We start from the raw sequence: 18,155 nt of genomic DNA, 5'->3' as shown, positions 1-18,155 counted from the left end.
GGCAGCATCCTTCAGGGGTGAAGCCCCCTGTGGGAGCCAGGAGCTCCTGTCCTGTCCTGTCCTGTCCCCTGCAGCCCTGCTGCTGCTTCACTGCTGTCCTTAGCTGCCTCCTGGCTCTGCCTGGGGATGAAGCCTCTCCAGCCTCCAGCTTCTCCCTTGTCCCATCCTGATGAGCTTTTTGTTGACTGGAAACCTGCAGGTGTGTGGAGGATTTGGAGGGTCAGGCCCCTGTGTTGGGAGCCATTCCTTTCCCTGCTCTGTGCTGTGTCACAGCTCAGCATTGTCCCTTCGGGGCCCAAAGGCCACATGTGACACTGGAGTTGCCACTGCAAATGTTCATCTGCTGCAGTGGAAATCATCTCGCTGCTCTCCCAGGGCAGTGACTCCATGAGTAACCTGTCACCATGCCGTGGTCACCCACCTTCCCCGTGGTCACCCACCTTCCCCGTGGTCACCCACCTTCCCCGTGGTCACCTTCCCCATGGTCACCTTCCCCAGGGCAGGCAGAGGCACGAGAAAGGATGAGAATGATGATTCAGGGCTGGAGCATGAGGTGCTCTGATTCTGTTCCTCAGCCCTTGGGCTTCCAGCAGCCCACGGAGGGGACAGCTTTGGGTCATTGTCATCCACTGCTGTGCAATGCTCACCAACCTCCCTGGTCCCTCCAGGTCTTCAGAGCTGTGATGGGTCAGGACAAGCTGCAGGTCTCTGCTGCCCTCCTGCTGCATCAGCAGTTGCTCCCTTCCAGCAGCTCACCTGAGTTCTCCAGCCCCTGCTCCTGTTCCTTCTCCAGCCCCTGTTCCTGTTCCCTCTCCAGCCCCTGTTCCTGTTCCCTCTCCAGGTCCTGTTCCTGTTCCCTCTCCAGCCCCTGCTCCCCTTCCAGCAGCTCACCCCAGCTCCCACAAGGGCAGGTGGTGACAAGTTCCTGCTCCCCTTCAGCTGCTTTGCCCTCACAGCAGGGAACAGCCTGATGGTTCCTGGCTGCTCTCCCAATATTCCAGTTCACCTTTCTGCTGCTTTTTCTGGTTGCAAGATGGTTTTCTACACGCCTGGCTGCTCCTCCCTCTGTTTCTGCTCCCTTGCCTGGGGTAGAGGTGAGGTGGGGTAGTGTAATGCTGGTTGGTTTGGTAGATGGGAGAGGGGATGTCACCTGGGCCAGCTAAATGTGTCCTGTCCATCCCAGGCTGTGGCTGAGACCCCAAGTCCTGCTTCCCCAGAGCCAGAGCCTCCTTTGCACTCCCCAGCCCTGGAGTCTGTCCAGATCCACCCCAGCAAACTGCTGCTTGTTCATCTCCCATCACACAGAGCTGTGCAGGGAGGGAGGGAAACATGGAATCTGGAGAGTTCCTGGGTGCAGCATGACTCTGGATCATCCCAGAGCACGTGGGGGGCTGGAAAAGCCCTGCACTGCTCCCCCTGACCTGCACCTTCACCTGAGGGCAGGTTTCTCGCTGTGCTGCGTGTGACAGAACTGAATCATCACCCCTCCTTGGGAGCAGCTATGCAAGGAATATGTATTTATGCACATAGAAGCGTAAATGTCAGTGCCTGTGTCCTGGTTTTGGCTGGGATAGAGTTAATTTTCTTCTCAGTAGCTGGTCCAGGGCTGTGTTTTGGATTTAGCATGGGAAATATATTGATAACAACTGATGTTGTAGTTGTGGCTGAGTTGTGCTTACTCCAAATCAAGGACGTTTCAGTTTCCCAGGCTCTGCCACCAACTGTGCTTGGCAGCTCTGGTTTCTCTTGGGTTTTGCTCCTCTTTTAGGCATAACTAATTTAACTTCTAATGAAATCAATGTTCCACTCCTAGAATGATCTAGAATTGAACCTTTATTTAAGTGATTTGGGGCCCCAACTGCAGAGTGTGTAGGATGAAATTCGGTGTTTGCAGCTTGGGGATTCACTATGTGAGTCAAAGTTTCTCTAGAAAGTGGGGGCTGCTTGTTTTCTGCCTCTGATGCTTCCAGGGATGTTTTCTTCCTTAGAACTGGCTGCAGCCAATTCTGTGAACAGTCTGTGTGTTACAGTGAAGGAGTTCACCTGCTGTGATGGGAACTGCCTGGGGAACAGGACTTGTGGGAATCACATCTGGGGAGATGTGTGTGGTTCTTAAATGGGCATTGGATGGAACCCTAATGGGGGTCTCTGATGAGCCTCAGCTCTGGGGCCAACATCAGCAGGACGTGGAGCTGCTGGAGAGTCCAGAGGCCAGGGAGCTGCTCCAGGGCTGGAGACCCTAAAGGGGCTCCAGGAGAGCTGGAGAGGGACTGGGGACAGGGGATGGAGGGACAGGGCAAGGGGAATGGCTTCTCACTGCCAGAGGGCAGGGTTAGATGGGATATTGGGAAGGAATTGCTCCCTGCCAGGTCTGTAACATCCCAGAACCGTCTCAGGCTGCAGGAAGTGCTGTGGTAGGTCAAGGTTAATCCTCCAGTGCATCTACAAGGGCAAGAAATGACTTTCTGTCAAGGCAGAGCCTTTGGCCCTGGGAGGAAGTGAAGCCTGGCTGCTGCAGGCCACAGGTCAGAGCTGTGGTCTGTGTGCCCCAGTAACCCCAAACCTTCGGCACTGAGCTAATCCAGGCCGCTGACTGCCAGCCTGAGCTCCGTGGCTCACCCCTGGGATCCATGGCGGACCCTGAGACAGGAGTGGGACACGGAAGAGGCTCTGCCTGCCTGTCCTCTCCGGCAGCCGGCAAACGCGGGGCCAGCAGGGCACCACATCCCGCTGCCTCTCTGTGTTTGAGCGCAGAGGTGAGGCCGTGGGGGCGGGGAGGGGAACACGGGAAACAGGGGTTTGCCAACAGGGGTTTGCCGTGGCCTCCCGCGCCTCGTGCTCCTTTGTCCGCCAGCCGGGCGGGCGCAGCCTCGCTGGGCTGTTCCTGCCGAGCTCGCCGCCATTGCCGCGTCCCCAGCCGGCCTCTCTCCCCCACAAACACCCATCTTCGGGTTTTATCCTTCTCTGGAAGCAGCCTTCCCTCGGGGGCCTCTTGCTCACGCTTTCCCCCAACCAGTGGTTGCTTTAAGCGAATGTTATCATTTTTAATTTTCTCATCGCATCAGTGGTTTTGGGGATAAACACCCTCCCGGACCAGCCCTTTCTGTCGGCTCACGCGGCCACGCCGCGGCCCTGCTGTGTCACCCAGGCCATGCTGCCACCAGTGGGGCCCTGCACAAGCCCCAGAAGCGCCCATGAGCTAACGGCCTGGGGAGTTAGAGCTCTTTTGCGGATTCTTTGGTTCATTCAGATTATTCTGTTTGTTCGAATTCGGTTATTCGGATTATTCGGTTATTCGGTTTATTCGCATCATTCGGATCGTTTGGTTTATTCAAATCAGCATAGGGCCTGGAGCCCCCCGGGGGGACAGGACCCTTTCTGGAGCCCCCCGGGGGCACAGGACCCTTTCTGCAGCCCCCCGGGGGCACAGGACACCTCGGGCAAGGGCGGCTGTCACCGGGGGGGTTATTGGAGTCTCCTCTCCCGCCGGGGCTCTCCGCGGGCTGGCTGTGAGCACCATAACCGGCACCGTGCCCGCGGCCCCGGGGCTTGAGGGGCGATGGAGCCCTTGAGGTTTTGGGGGTTTCGCCCCCACCACCCCCGGCTAGCGGAGCGGGGATCGCCGGGCCGGGTCGCTGGCGGGAGATCTCCGTTGCCGCCCCCGGGTGCGCCGGTTCCAGGGGGTGCTTTCCCGGTTCCGGTTCCCCCCCAGGGCCCCCCAAACCCCGGGAGGCGGCGGCGCTCCGCCCTTCCCGCGCGTTCCCGCCAGCGGCGGCCAATGGGCGCGCGCGGGGCGCGCACGGGGCTTTTCCGCGCCAAACTCCAAAGCCCGCGGAGAGCGCGCGCGGCACCGGCTGCAGCACCGCATCCCGGTGAGACCGCCGGGACCCCCGAACCCGGCACCGCATCCCGGTGAGACCGCGGGGACCCCCGAACCCGGCACCGCATCCCGGTGAGTCCGCGGGACCCCCGAACCCCCCGCCAAAGCCCGTGGCGATCCCGCCGCGGGCCGGGGAGCGGTTGGTGGCACCGGGCGCGGGAGGACAGCGAGGGGCGCGGGGGTTTCCCGTGCCGGGCTGTGCGGGGAGCGGCGGGAGCGCTCCGCGGTGCCCGGGCGGTGACAGCTGCTCCCGGTGCCCTGGAGGGGACGCGTCGCCCGGGGCTGCGGCAGCGGGAGCGACCCCCGCCCCGCTGAGCCCGCGGAGGGGTGTGCCCGGCAGGGGCGGTGCCCGGCGGCGCCGGTGCCCAGCGGGGCCGGGGAGTGGCATCGCCCCGGGGGTGACGCGGCCGGGCTGGGGCGAGTCCGGGCGCGGCGGGGGTCGCTGACACCCCGCGATTCCCCTGCTGTGCCGGGTGGCTGTGCGGGTCGGGGCTCCGCGGCCGGGCTGTGCGGTCAGTCCGGTGCCGCGGGGGCGCGCCGGGGGCGCGGGCGGGGCGGTGACTGCCCCTTTAAGAGCACGCGCTGCCCCCCCACCCCTTTATGCTCTCCCTTATTTACATGATCGCGCGAGACTTGGCGCGTGGGCGCGGCGGGCGCGTTTCAATTGTGGCGCGAGATACGGCCGGCGCGAGGGGAGCCGTTAGGCTCCCGCGTGGGGGGGCGGGGCTAACCCCCCGCGGCCAATCGGCGCCCGAGCCGGCCGGGCCGGCGGCCAATGGCGTGCGGCGGGCTCGTGAGGGGGCGGGGCCCGGGCCCGCCCCGCCGGTGGCGCTCTGAGCGCGGTTCATTCCCGGGCAGCACCGGCGCCATGTGGATCCAGGTGCGCACCATGGACGGCAGCCAGACGCACCGCGTGGACTCGCTCTCCAAGCTCACCAAGGTGGAGGAGCTGCGCCTGCGGATACACGAGGTGTTCGGCGTGGAGCCCCAGCGGCAGCGGCTGTTCTACCGCGGCAAGCAGGTACGGCGCGGCGGCGGCACTGACAGCCCCGGGGCGAGGACAGCCCGGCTCTGTGCTCAGCCCTGCCCGGCTCTGTGCTCAGCCCTGCCCGGCTCTGTGCTCAGCCCTGCCCGGCCCCGCGCTCAGCCCGCTCCGCTCCCCCTCCAGCTGAGAACGGATATTTAATTTATTTATTTTAATGGCCTGGAAAGGAGGGCTTTTGCTGCCATCTAGTGATCCCCGGCGCCTCCCGCGCTGCTCCTCCCGCGGGTCTGCGAGGAGAGAAAGCAGCTGCAGAGTAGCCTTTAGTTTTACTTTTCTTTACTATTTTCCATTTAATGTGTTGCTGTTCTGCCTTGACATCGCCTTTATGAAGTGTCTGAACATTACCAGGGATTTTATGTTCTTGAAAGTGCTTAATGTTTTTGAGCTTAATGCTTAATGCGAGTTTTACCACTCTGAAAGCCATAATGATCCCATTTTTCTTTTTAAATTGGGATAAGCAGCTCATGACTTTGAAGTAATTCAGCTCTGACATCAAGTTCTCACTGGGCAGAGAGCACTGGAGTGGCTCAGGGGTGAATTATGTTCTCAATGATGTTTACAATTGCTGTTGTACAACTGTTTTCTTCCCTGTGAGTTAATAACGTAACTAAATTAGCATTGAAGTAAATCAGAACCATTTTAAATTACAACTGCTGTATCCTGCCTAATCCTGTGCTGCCAAACCTTCATGCTAGAGGAACTTCTGATCTGATGGTTGGTTGATCAGAGGATTTAATTTCAGAAAAAGCAGTGGGATGCTGAGTTGGCTGCAGATGGACAATTTCTTTCTAGCTGTTTTTTCCACCTTTCTTTCCATTTTCGACAGTCTTGAGCTAACTGTCCCCTGCTATTAGCAGGTGTGGCTGTAGAGCATGGAAATACACCTGGACTACCCTAATCTAAGCTCAGGTACCAGCTCTGTATAAAAAGAGACTTGTGGTATGGTGTAACATCTCTGAAGGGCTCTTTGGTGTTACCCACCTTTCTGCTGGGTTGGTGTAGATTTGGATGCATTGATTATCCATTTGTGTTGTAAATCAAGTGATGAGTGATTGGTTGAGGTGCCACCTGCCAGCCTTACCCTGCAGCAACTGGGGTTAATCAGATTTTCAGGAGAAGTGATGACTTCTCAGTCAGGATGCACTTGCCCTGCAAAGGGAATTCCTCCTCCTGCAGTTCCACTATTCCTCAGTTCAAACAGAAATGTTCTCCAGTGTGATCCAACCTCTCTTAGGCTTTGTCCCCATTGTGCTTTGTCTGGCTTTTGGAATCCCTGGAAAAGTTTGATTTCTTACTCATGGACATTTTTAAATGGGGTTAGAAAATCAGTTGTTAGTTAAAACGTGCCTCCTTTGTTAGAGGTTTGTCTTCAGTCCTGGCTTCTTCTTTCTGGCTGTGCTTTGAACTCCTGTGGTTTCCTGTGCTGTTCCTGTGCTCTTCCATTTCGGTTTGCACCTGTTGTCACTTGTGTCCTGTGCTGGTGTTGTTCCCATGTTTGTGACACTGGCTCTTGGCTAAGCAGAAACAACCAATTTCTGGTGTGTTCTTATGTATCTGGAGGAGTTTTCATCTCTAAACCAGCAAAAGGCTCAGATCTCTTCCTGCGCAGTCAGATTTCCAGGGATTGTTCCATAGCCATTTGATGCCATAAATCAGAATTGAATTATCATAGTGATTCCTGTGAAGTGTAAATTTTTGTGGTTTTGCTCTGCTTCCCCCTGATAGAGAACAAAGCTCCAGGGATTGCTTTTTCTGGTGGTTTGGGCTGGAAGGGGATGATCATTTCCTGTATAATTTCTTAGTCAGACCTTAAATATGTGGGGAAGCTTGTCTGAACTTCTGACTGCTCCGTGGGCTCCAGACTTACATGTTAACTCTAAAATGGTTGTGCTCCTTAGAGCTCTTGAGAGGTTATTGAGGGATGTCTTTCTCCCTCTGCACTTCTCTTTTTACAGGATCAGGGTCTTGATTTGACTACAGACCGTGCCAGACTTGCCAAATAAACTCTTAAAATTAGAGAGGGTGTGAAATTAGGACATGCTTGGCTACGCTAAAGAGCGATTGGGTGGTTTCAAGTTGAATTGAATGTCTTTTGATTTTACTTTCAATGGAAAAAATGTGTATTTTCTGGGAGGAAAGTGTGTGATTAACTCTTTGGCTTCTCCTTAATGCTACAGTTAATGGAGATGGTCTAACAATAATCTAGATCATACACAATTAAAATATAAAGACCAGTCTGCATTAGTATTTGGGATATATCTGAATTGAGGAAGAAATAATTTCCTTTTGAGTTTTTAAGTGATGTGGAATCATTAAATCCCGATGGGAATGTGTGGGATCTGTAGTTGTTTGAGTCCTTTCTCCCAGAATGGATGTTTCTAGGGAACGTGCTGCAAACTTTTCCAGATCTCACAGCAGCAGGATAGCAAGTCCAGGGCAGCATGGAAGCCTTGTTCTTGTAGATTGTGGAATCACAATGTGAAAAAAGACCATTTAACCAGCAGCACTAAGAGCGAAGAGCAGCCCAGACAGTGCTGATAAAGGTTTCAGAGCCACGTGGTGGATGCTGGCGGGCAGAGGCAGCGCCATGGTGCTGGGAGTCAATAACAGCTGCTTTGGTGCTTTCCCCGCAGATGGAAGATGGGCACTCCCTGTTCGATTACAGCGTGGGGCTGAACGATATCGTTCAGCTGCTGGTCAGACAAAGCCCAGCCGTGCTGCCTGCTGGGAGCAAGGAGAAGGACTCGGAGCTGTCGGACACCGACTCGGGCTGCGGCTCTGGCCCCAGCGAGTCTGACAAAAGCTCCCACAACGGGGAGGGTGCCCTGGAGCTGGAGGGCCAGCCCAGCACGGCAGCTCAGCCCGACTGGACCGACCCTGGCTTCGGCCTCTACAAGGTGGGTCCTCACCAACCGAGAGCCCTTAGAGCTGCGCCTTGCCCGGGGAGTTGTTCCTCCGTGCTGGAGAATTGCTGAAAATCTTCCATGCCCCACTTGTGTGGGCAGTTCCTTTTTTTTCTCTCAAACCCTCCCAACAACAAAGACAAAAATACCAACCAACCCACAAACCAATTAAGTGCAACGTGCTGTAGGTCAAAATATTTAATTTTTTCATTTCATCCTTTGAATTGAAACTACAATACATTCATTGATTTAAAAAAAAAAAAAGAATTCACAGTGCCTGGTTTGATTTTTTTTTTTACAAATTTTCCCAGTATTTTTGCTTAGAGTCACTACATTTGTCAAAGCCGAAACTTTCCTGAATGAACAAAAGAAAATCTCAAGCAGCTGTTCAGAATCATTTTACTTCTCTGTTTCAATGGATTTTATTACAGATCCAGTGATGTCTTTGCCTGACTATGAGCAAGACACTTTGAAACTGTGTTACAGACTAACCAATAATGGTTTGGCCTCGCTAACAAGGCTGGTTGTATGTGTGGTGGCATAGAATGGATTTATAACCTTATAAATTCAACCTAAGCAGACTGTAGGGCTGCACAACAGGACAAGGAAGGCAGAGGAAATCTTAAAGGCAACCAGTTAAACATCTTGGTAAGGGCACAGTTCTTGAGATGGTTAAATCTTCAAGTAGATTGGAAATGAGTGCTTTATTTGCAAATCCCTTTTGGTGAGCTGAACCCTTTGCTCTGTGTAGATCAATGACTTGGTGGATGCTCGGGACACCGACATGGGAGCATGGTTTGAAGCCCACATTGTGAATGTAACCAGGAAAAAGCCCAGCAGTGAATCAGCTAAGAGCTGCACAGATCCTGACCAGCCCACAGCTGTCCCTGAAGAAGAAGTAATTTATCATGTGAAATATGATGAGTGAGTTCTGTTTTGTTGCCTTCTTGGCCAATAAAGTCATTCAGGTCATGATGTTGATGGGAAATATTATTGCAGACATTGCACAAATTAAACCACAACTGGGCAGTGACTATGTCTTTGAGCCCTGGTAGCTGTAAGGGTGTTTTACAGCTGGAATTCCAGGGGGCTGGAATCATGTTTTTTACAGAGACCAGCATTTGTAGGAAATGCTTGTATCCAAGTGTGAAAGGGAGGCAATAGTGGCAAAGTCAGGCTGGTTGGTTCTGCCTGTGTCTGTGTGGGAGGAGGAGATTTTATTCCCTGTGGTATTCTTGTGTTGCACAGCAAAATCAACCTGTGCATAAACTCTGTTACTCCTCAAACTGATGGTGATTTTCCTTCCCTGTCCCTCCCTCCCAGCTACCCAGAGAATGGGGTGGTGCAGATGAGCTCCAGTAACGTCAGGGCTCGGGCAAGGACTGTCCTGAAGTGGCACCAGCTGGAGGTGGGGCAGGTGGTGATGGTCAACTACAACCCTGATGAGCCAAAGGAGAGAGGGTTCTGGTACGATGCTGAGATCCTGCAGAAAAGGGAAACAAAAATGACCAGGGAGCTCACTGCAAAGATATTGCTTGGGTAAGCAAGTTCTCAGCGTGGAATAAATGGAATTCCCCAGCTCTGCTTTCTGAGGTCTGAGTGACTCTGCTGGCAAAAAATGGTGCAACAGAAACGTTGGGGAGAGATCAGAAGTGGCTTGTCCTTTTCTGGGTGATTAACTTCTTCATACTGCAATTCTGATTAACCTCCTCTGAGGAATTGGACACTTTAAGGGATGCTGATCCATGGATTCATGTAGTGCTGAAAGGATGCAAAACTCCATATTCACTACGAGGCAAATTATTGTTTATGTGTTAATTGTCTATAATGGCTTTACGAAAACTGCAGTGTAGTATTTTGTGGAGATATGATGATGTAGAATGAACTCTCACTTTATAAAGGTGATGAAAAATTATTCCAGTTCTCTCCTGAAGGAGACTCTCAACTTCAGGAAAAAGGATATATTTTTTTAAAGTTTCAGATAATTTTCTCAGAGTTGCCACAATATTCCTCTTTTTTTCCTCTCACCACAGTGATTTTGACTTTTCAGCTATAAAATGAAAAGAATTAGTCTAAAATATATTTGGGGGCAGGTGGAACAGTCACTATTGACAGTTGGAATGCTACAAGTGCCTGGATTCTCTCTGATACAAGAGCAAGAGGAGGTTAATTCTAATTGCATGAAAATGGTTTGATTTTTAATACCAGAGCAGTCTGATGCATGCACAGCTGTGAACTCGTGCTGTGGGATATTTCCAAAGTCTGAGCTCTAACATCTCTCACCTTCTTCTAGGGAAGCTGGTGATTCCTTGAATGACTGCACAATTATATTGGTGGATGAAATCTATAAAATTGAAGAACCAGGCACTGCTTCTCCCATCAGTGCTGGTACCCCAAAACGTGAGTCTGTTGTGGAGTTCTTGCATGTCTGTCTTGCCTTGTGATGTTCTGCCAATTGTCTCTGTGAGGATCAAAGGTTTAAAAGTTCCAAGACACCTTTAGCTGTGCCTCCTTTGACCATTTCCAGTGGGCCTTGGCACGTGCTGAGTGTGGTTTCTGTTTGCTCACAGGACAGAGTGGACCTGTGTGTAAAGCCTGCAAGGACAACCCAAACAAGACCTGCAGGGTCTGTGCTTGTCACATCTGTGGAGGGAAGCAAGATCCAGACAAGCAGCTGATGTGTGACGAGTGTGACATGGCCTTCCACATCTACTGCCTCAACCCTCCCCTCAGCAGAATTCCAGATGAGGACTGGTAAGTTCTGAGAAGGTGTGTGGGGTGTCACAAAGACATCTAATGAGGAGCAGGGAGTGAGCTTGAATTAGGGCTTGAAGCTGCCTTTCAATGGCAATATTGTGGCTGTACAGGGGTGTCTGTGTTTTAGGGTTTTTTGGGGGAAATTTCATAGCTTTTCTTGAGCTTAGTGAGAGTAGGTTTTAAGCCTGATTGGGGTATCTGCCTAAGGCAGGCTGGACAGGGCTTGGAGCACCTTGGGACAGTGGTGTGGTGTCCCACAGTGTGGTGTCCCACCCTGGGACAGTGGAAGGTGTCCCACAGTGTGGTGTCCCACCCTGGGACAGCAGAAGTGTCCCTGCCATGGCAGGGGGAGGAACGAGATGAGGTTCAAGGTCCTTCCTACCCAAACCAGTCTGGACTCAAGGAGAAATGGAGCTGCTCAGGGATCAGGTGAGGAGCTGATGTTGGGAGGTTTCACTTGTGCAGTGGTTTTTCTGGTCACTACAGCAGCCCCAGGGCCCATCAGCAGATCAGACTGGTTTGTATATGAAATACATAAAGTGAGAGATCCGGATAGTGAAATACATCTTTCAATAGACACAGAGTTAGTGAGATGCACTGGTTTGTTCCCTCTGTCCTGTTCCAACATTTTATACAATGATTTTATGATGCAGCTGTTTCCTGACACATCTGCAGGGGTTGGTGCAAAGACAGTATGGAGAGTGTTTCCATGCCCTGTCTAGTTTCACATGGAGACATTGTAACATAACTCATATGTTTGGAGGAAATTCTCCTAATTTAAGGCTTTGCTGCTTGTTAATTTTCACTGACTTTAGGTATTGCCCTGAATGTCGAAATGATGCAAGTGAGGTGGTTTTAGCGGGAGAGAAATTAAAAGAAAGTAAAAAGAAACAAAAGATGGCATCTGCTAATTCCTCCTCCCGGAGAGACTGGGGCAAGGTCAGTCCAAAGCTGTTTTACTTGGAATTGTGTTTGTTCCTTTGGGTTCTTGGCTGACCTTGCTCTCTGCCCAGGGCATGGCGTGTGTTGGGCGCACCAAGGAATGCACCATTGTCCCCTCCAACCACTATGGACCAATTCCTGGCATCCCCGTTGGCACCATGTGGAAATTCAGAGTTCAGGTATGAAGCTGAATCCTGGCCTGACCTACTCTGGGGAAATAGGGGAATGATCCACGAGAAACCTGAAACAGTTAATGTGGCAATGTGTGTGTCACTGGATGTGGAAGTGCAGGAGGAAAAGAATTCTGGCTTTGTCTGGATCAAGTGTTCCATAACTAATGCTGCATTGTCCGGGCCTATCAAGTGCTGGTTTATTTTGCTTTAGTTCTCTTTTTGGTAACTCAAAAAACCCAAAGCAAACAGATCTGTTTCCAGTAGTTTGTCCTGGAGATGTGCAGTATCCCCAGCTAAGGGTGTCTCAAATATCCTCATGCATTAAACAGAAGGTTTTTCATCCTGTTGGAAAGTTGGGGCAGAAAACGAGAAATACTCGTTTTCAAGTATTGAGTGAAGGCTGCTATTACAACTCTTTCAAAACTTTATACAAATATATCATATCTGTATTATTCTCAAACCCCTGGAGCCTTTTAATAAGCAATCTCAGTCAGAAAGATCCAGATTTTTAAATTTGCATCACAAACCTCATCCATGTGTTCAGTTTACTGCTACAATTAATGCCTTGCTTTTTTAGAAGCATTTTTATTTTTCTTTCTGGAGCTTGTTGGAGGATAATGTGAGAGCAGTTTCACCCTGTAATACATGGAAAGCAAATGTGAAATAGCAGAGTTAGTTCAGCTCCAAGCCCAGTCCTGTTTGGGACCTGTTGAGAACAGTTGCCTTCCAAGCTGTGTTTTGTTTCCCAGGTGAGCGAGTCTGGGGTGCACAGACCCCACGTGGCAGGGATTCATGGCAGGAGCAACGATGGGGCTTACTCCTTGGTGCTGGCAGGAGGATATGAAGATGACATAGTGAGTGGATTCTGATTATTTATGCACAGAACCAAACAGACTTGTTAAAACAAAGGCTTGGCCTTCATTGCTTTTTGCACTCTACATCAAACACTTGCCCATCTTCACTCATTTGCTTCAGAAGAAAATGAGGCAAGGAAAAGCTACAGTAATCTGTGCCAGCCTGCCCTGGGCTGCTCAAGGCAGTGACAAGATGACACTGTCACCCTGGCTCTCCTCTCCTGGCAGCCTGGGGGAGAACCAGAGAGTGGCCCAGTCTGGGAGCTTCAACACAGGAGGCATCTTTCCTTTTTAGAGAATTCTCTGCTAAACCTATTTGATTAAAAGACTCTTCTGCTTTTATTGAGTTGTTTTTGTGACTGTGTCCAACCATCTGTGTTCCTTTCAGGATCATGGGAATTCCTTCACATACACAGGGAGTGGAGGGCGAGACCTGTCTGGGAACAAACGCACAGCAGAGCAGTCCTGTGACCAGAAACTCACCAACATGAACAGGTTGGCAACGTTTGTGCTCCATTGTACCCCCAGGAGCTGGCAGTCTGTCAGCATGAGGAATTGCTTGTCCTGTTTGTACTCAAGGAAGGTGGCTAACTGGGAAAGGTGTCAGAATTGGGTCTGGGCTGTGTAGGCTGCAGATCAGTTGCACAATGGGAATGTTCCTTTGAGTGCACTGCAATGGGACAGAACTGTGAGTGGTGTTAGTGTCACATGCAATACTGGCTGAAACTTAAGGAACAGAGCAGGAAATTGATGTAGGAGTTTTGCTGCTCTTTCCTGAAGATCTTTGCAGCCACTGGTCACCTTGGGAGAGCAGACCATTTGTAATTCTGAACTGTTGCTCTTACAGATAAGCATGGACTTGAGTGGAGGAAGTGATCTGGGCTGTTGCATTAGGGTAATCCCGTGAGAAATCAGCCATTTAAAATGTGCCCTCATCAGGAGGTTTAGTGAGTGTCTGCAGAGGTGTCAGAGTTGCCCAAGTTCCAAGGAACTGTGGTTTCTAGGGGCAAACCCTGACCTGGCTGGACTCTGTTGCAGAGCCCTGGCCCTGAACTGCAGTGCTCCCATCAACGACAAGCACGGCGCTGAGGCCAAGGACTGGCGGGCAGGGAAGCCTGTGAGGGTGGTGAGGAACGTCAAGGGAGGCAAGCACAGCAAGTATGCTCCTGTGGAGGGCAACAGATACGATGGCATCTACAAGGTGAGGCATCTGCACTGTTAGCAGTGTGCTTGTGGCCAGGGGGGTGTTACAGAGTGTGATGGACTTGCTCTGACTTTTCCAGGTTGTGAAATACTGGCCTGAGACAGGGAAATCTGGGTTTTTAGTGTGGCGTTACCTGCTCAGGAGGGATGATGAAGAACCTGCTCCTTGGACCAAAGAGGGAAAGGACAGGATGAAAAAGCTTGGCCTGACGATGCAGGTACTCCCCTGGGACATCACCTGGACTCTGAGCTTGATGGATAGCAGGGATTTTCCTGTTGCATGTTCTTATTGAGGATGATCCTTAGGTAAAAATTGAGACTGAGGGGAACACAAATGCTTCCAGTCTGGTGGGTTGTTTGTTTTTGTACATCAGGAGGCTAAAAGGACAAAACTCACTTTTTTTAGTATGGAAGTTCTATAGGCTGCATAAGTGCTTCCCAAGAGCAGGGATCTGTTGCTTAAAATAGATGAAAGCTGCCCCTGGAGCAACTCTCCAGAGGTCAGTGTTGGACTTGTTTAGTCTGCAAGTCTGACCTGATGTGTTTGCATTGGATGCTCCTGGTTTTGTTTCTCTGCAGTATCCTGAAGGATATTTGGAAGCTGTTGCAAACAAAGATAAGGAAAAAGAAAATAACGAAGATGATGAGTTTGATACCCCAGGGAAAGGGAAGAGGAAAAGGAAATCAGCAGGTTTGTGGAGTAGGCAAGTGGATATAGAAAGCCTCAGAGGTTTAATGCATTTTACTTAGTTACTCTTTTCTGGCATTTTTTGGTTGGTTGTTTAAAAAAAATCCTTGTGTTTTCTTTCAGGTGGGGAGGAAAAACTTGTCACCTCTCCAGCAGGGACTCCAAAAAAGACTAAAGTTGAGCCATACAAGCTGACATCCCAGCAGAAGTCTCTTATAAAAAGTGATGAAGCCAACGAGAAACTGTGGAATGAAGTCCTTGAGGCTCTCAAAGATGGACCGGTACCTTGGCTTTCTTCCTCTGAAATAAAGGGATGACTGTAGTTGTGCTGTCCCCTGACACAAACCCCTTGGCTGCACTACAGAGCAGCCTCAGGCCTAAAATGATTTTATTTTAGTGTAAACATCCCAGCATGTTTAATGCGACTGGTTTTGAGTGCAAAGATCGGTAAAAAAACCATCAACAATCAAAGTGATCCCTTGCATTTAAAATGTGGGGTTTTGGCTTAATTTATGTATCTTTCAGCAAGCAGCAACAATAAGTTGATCCAAATGTTCTCTCTGCAGAAATTTCTGAATAAAGTGGAGGAGGCCTTTCTGTGTATTTGCTGTCAGGAGGTTGTGTTCCGGCCAGTCACCACCGTGTGCCAACACAACGTGTGCAAGGTGAGCTGGGCTGGGCAGGGCTGGATGGGATGTTGGGAAGGAATTCCTCCCTGGGAGGGTGCTGAGGCCCTGGGATGGAATTCCCAGAGCAGCTGTGGCTGCCCCTGGATCCCTGGAAGTGTCCATGGCCAGGCTGGACAGGGCTTGGAGCAGCCTGGGCTCAGGGAAGGTGTCCCTGCCATGGCACTGGATGAGATTTAAAGTCCTTTCCAACCCAAACCAGGCTGGAACTCTCTGATCTCTGCTGTGTGCAGCAGGAATGTTCTCAGCTGCAGTGCAGTGCTCTCGTTCTCCCCCTGCCTTGCACTGCTCTGCACCTTTCCCATCCATCTCGGGGCTCTCACTCCGTCCAGGCTGAGCTGGACAATCCCCACTCCACCCCTGCTGAGCCCTGCTGGGTCCCCTCTGTCCCCAGGACTGCCTGGACAGGTCCTTCAAGGCGTCGGTGTTCAGCTGCCCGGCGTGTCGCTACGAGCTGGGGCGCAGCTACAGCATGGAGGTGAACGAAGCCCTGCAGAGCATCCTCAGCCAGCTCTTCCCCGGCTACGGCAGCGGCCGGTGATCCCCCAAGCACTTCTGCCTCCCTCCTCCCTGCCCCTCACCTCCCACGGGCTTAATTTAAAACAAAAAAAAGGTAGTCTGTGTTTCCTCCCTCCTGCCCTCCGAATGGTTTTTAAGTCTTCCTGGTTTTTAAAAAAACTGTAAACTCCGAGGATTATCCTTTTGTATGTTCGTGGATTTTGTTTTTGTTCTCTGTGTTGAACTTTGCATTTTTTTTTTCCCATCCCCTCAAACCTGCCAGTCATCAGCACAGAATTAATTATGTTTTTAATGGACTGAAAGTGCTTCCGGTGAGGCTGCTAATGATGAGAAAAGTTCTCAGAGTGCCCCTGTGCCCCCTTTGTTTTTATTTTTATTCCTCAAATGGCTTGGTTGCTAGAACAATCTTCACTGTCTGGGGATTTTGCCATCAGGTAGACTTGTGCATCACCTTGGCAGCATTTTGATACTCAATTTGTACAAGATGGTTCCTGGCTTTGTACCACAAGTGGGTTTTTGCTATTTTTTTGTAAGAACTGGGTTTTATACATTTGACAAAAAGCCATTTCCTGCTAATTTTGTATCTCAGAACCAGAAGGCTGCTTGCTTAGAGCCAAGTGGTTGGAGCAATATGAAGTACTACCTCACTGGACTTCTCTGAGGGAAGGATTTGTCCCCTGTCCCGAAATGCCATTGTGGAATATCCTAAAGCCATTCTTAAGTGCCTTTTGTCCTTTGCTGGAAGACTGGGCTCTGAATCACCATCAATGTCTCTTTTTTTTTCATAAGCACTGAGTTGTTGTGACTTGCCAGCCGGATTCTTTGGGAACATGGATCACTGTAGCTGTGTGTGATTAGTGGGGATTTGCAGAGGATCAGGTTTCCTAGTGATAGATGTATTAAGGTTTTTTTACTTTGTTTCACTGCATTTCTACCTGGAAATGGAAAATAATCAATTCTGGCCTTTTTTGGGAACCATTTTGTATTGGCCCTGCCACCCAGAAGGCTCCTTGGTCTCTTTCTAACATTACCAAAGTTTGCAGTTTGATACCTCAGCAAGACAGGGACGTTTTTAATCACACTTTACTGCAGACAGACTGGAACAATTGTGCCTATTTTTGGTTTTCTCAACTCTTACCCTTTGGAAAATGATTATGTTAATATGCTAGGGAAAAAAAAAAACCCACATTTTATAGATTTTTTGCTGAATTTATCAATTTTTTGTATGATGTGCAAATTGATGTTCTCAAAATAAATATCTTTTCAAATTAAATGTTGACTTTCTCCTTCAATTCTTTTGATCTGAAGTGGGTTTCCAGACACAGTTCCTTGTGCAGGAATTTGAATTTATGTCCCACGAAGCCAAACCTTTTATTTTTCTAAGTGCTGTGATTTTCATTATGATTTTTCACTGCAAATTTGGAAAATACTCATTTGATATTCTTCAGCATAATTGCTCCTAGGCACTAGTGAGGCATCTGTTGTGTTCGACTGAAAATCTAAAGATTCCCCAAACTTTTCTTTTCACTTGCATTACATTTGCACTGCTCTAGATTCCAAACATCAGCTGGCAGTTGGAATTGTTTGCACATTTAATGAATAAACCCCAAAATTGTTGCAAGTGCCTTGTCATGCATCATGTTTAAAGTGTTACAGGAACAAGTGTGAGCATCTCCACCAAACCAGAGGAGTGAATTCAGCCACTGAGGTCTTCACAAATGCAGGTGAAGGAAATAAAGTAGCATTAAAGTGGTAAAAACAAAAGCTGTGAAATTAAGCAGCAGCAGCACCATCTCCCCTCTTTAAAATAAGTTTATTTTAAGGTCAGTGTTAACATTAAACACTTTCAGATCTTTAGATTTCGTTGAAAATATCCTTCCACTTTTTATTTTGCATTTGGAGCAAGTGAAAGTGAGGAAAGGTTTTGCATTTAAATTGAACTAACTGCAACGACTTCCTTTGTTTATTGGTTTTGTTGTTATTCGGAACTTGGAAAACAAACTTTGTTTCCCCCACAGGTGCCAATGCACTGTTCTGTTAGTGGCTTTTTAAAGCAACAATTAAAATTCCTCTGCAAATTGGACACTTTCTGGTGAGATCTGCCAAAATTATCTCTGTCCCAAATTAAAAAGCCCTGCTAGGAGAATTCCTGCGCTGCTCAGTGAGCAGTTTGGCTGTGGATACAGAGGAATTGTGTGTTTAGCGCTGGGATGATGTTTCACTTCCTTCCCACAACCGGATACATTTCTGGAGTAAATATCCGAGGTGGGAATGTAACAAAGTTTCCTGGGTAAAGACTGGGAAGGGAAATAACAGTAGCGAAAAACTAACCAAGGTTGGCTGCTATTTTGGGAATTCCCAGGGCGGCACAGAACCCAGGGTCTGCGCGGATAATTGAGTGGAAATTGAAAAATGCCCCTGAAAGCTCCTGGGGCTGGAATGGCAGCCAGGCTGGACAGGCTGGAGGGGAGATGGGGATGGGAGTGACCTGGAGAGCATCGAGTG

General features: G+C 49.9%; 1 protein-coding gene across 6 annotated transcripts in view; it reads left to right on the top strand.

Moving 5' to 3' along the window:
• Window positions 1-16,923, top strand: part of UHRF1 (ubiquitin like with PHD and ring finger domains 1) — a 33,307-nt gene extending 16,384 nt beyond the window's left edge. For 2 of the 6 annotated variants that reach the window (XM_085040512.1, XM_085040511.1), the window contains exons 5-20: window positions 4,739-4,901; window positions 7,559-7,822; window positions 8,580-8,752; window positions 9,152-9,367; window positions 10,122-10,228; window positions 10,399-10,582; window positions 11,401-11,524; window positions 11,599-11,706; window positions 12,450-12,554; window positions 12,943-13,049; window positions 13,593-13,755; window positions 13,838-13,975; window positions 14,337-14,448; window positions 14,569-14,726; window positions 15,012-15,110; window positions 15,526-16,923. In XM_085040512.1, the coding sequence (XP_084896638.1) occupies window positions 4,739-4,901; window positions 7,559-7,822; window positions 8,580-8,752; window positions 9,152-9,367; window positions 10,122-10,228; window positions 10,399-10,582; window positions 11,401-11,524; window positions 11,599-11,706; window positions 12,450-12,554; window positions 12,943-13,049; window positions 13,593-13,755; window positions 13,838-13,975; window positions 14,337-14,448; window positions 14,569-14,726; window positions 15,012-15,110; window positions 15,526-15,672 (2,368 nt within the window). In that variant the 3' untranslated portion in view covers window positions 15,673-16,923. Of the gene's footprint in view, window positions 1-3,430; window positions 3,953-4,738; window positions 4,902-7,558; window positions 7,823-8,579; window positions 8,753-9,151; window positions 9,368-10,121; window positions 10,229-10,398; window positions 10,583-11,400; window positions 11,525-11,598; window positions 11,707-12,449; window positions 12,555-12,942; window positions 13,050-13,592; window positions 13,756-13,837; window positions 13,976-14,336; window positions 14,449-14,568; window positions 14,727-15,011; window positions 15,111-15,525 lie in introns of those variants that run through there. The other 4 variants (XM_085040510.1, XM_085040514.1, XM_085040513.1 and 1 more) reach the window with 4 other exon arrangements.
• Window positions 16,924-18,155: the final 1,232 nt, after the last annotated feature.

Source organism: Lichenostomus cassidix, chromosome 28 (assembly GCF_008360975.1).
Source record: "Lichenostomus cassidix isolate B80296 chromosome 28, HeHo_3.0, whole genome shotgun sequence".
Lineage (NCBI taxonomy): Eukaryota > Metazoa > Chordata > Aves > Passeriformes > Meliphagidae > Lichenostomus > Lichenostomus cassidix.
This window is presented reverse-complemented; position numbering and strand designations above follow the sequence as displayed.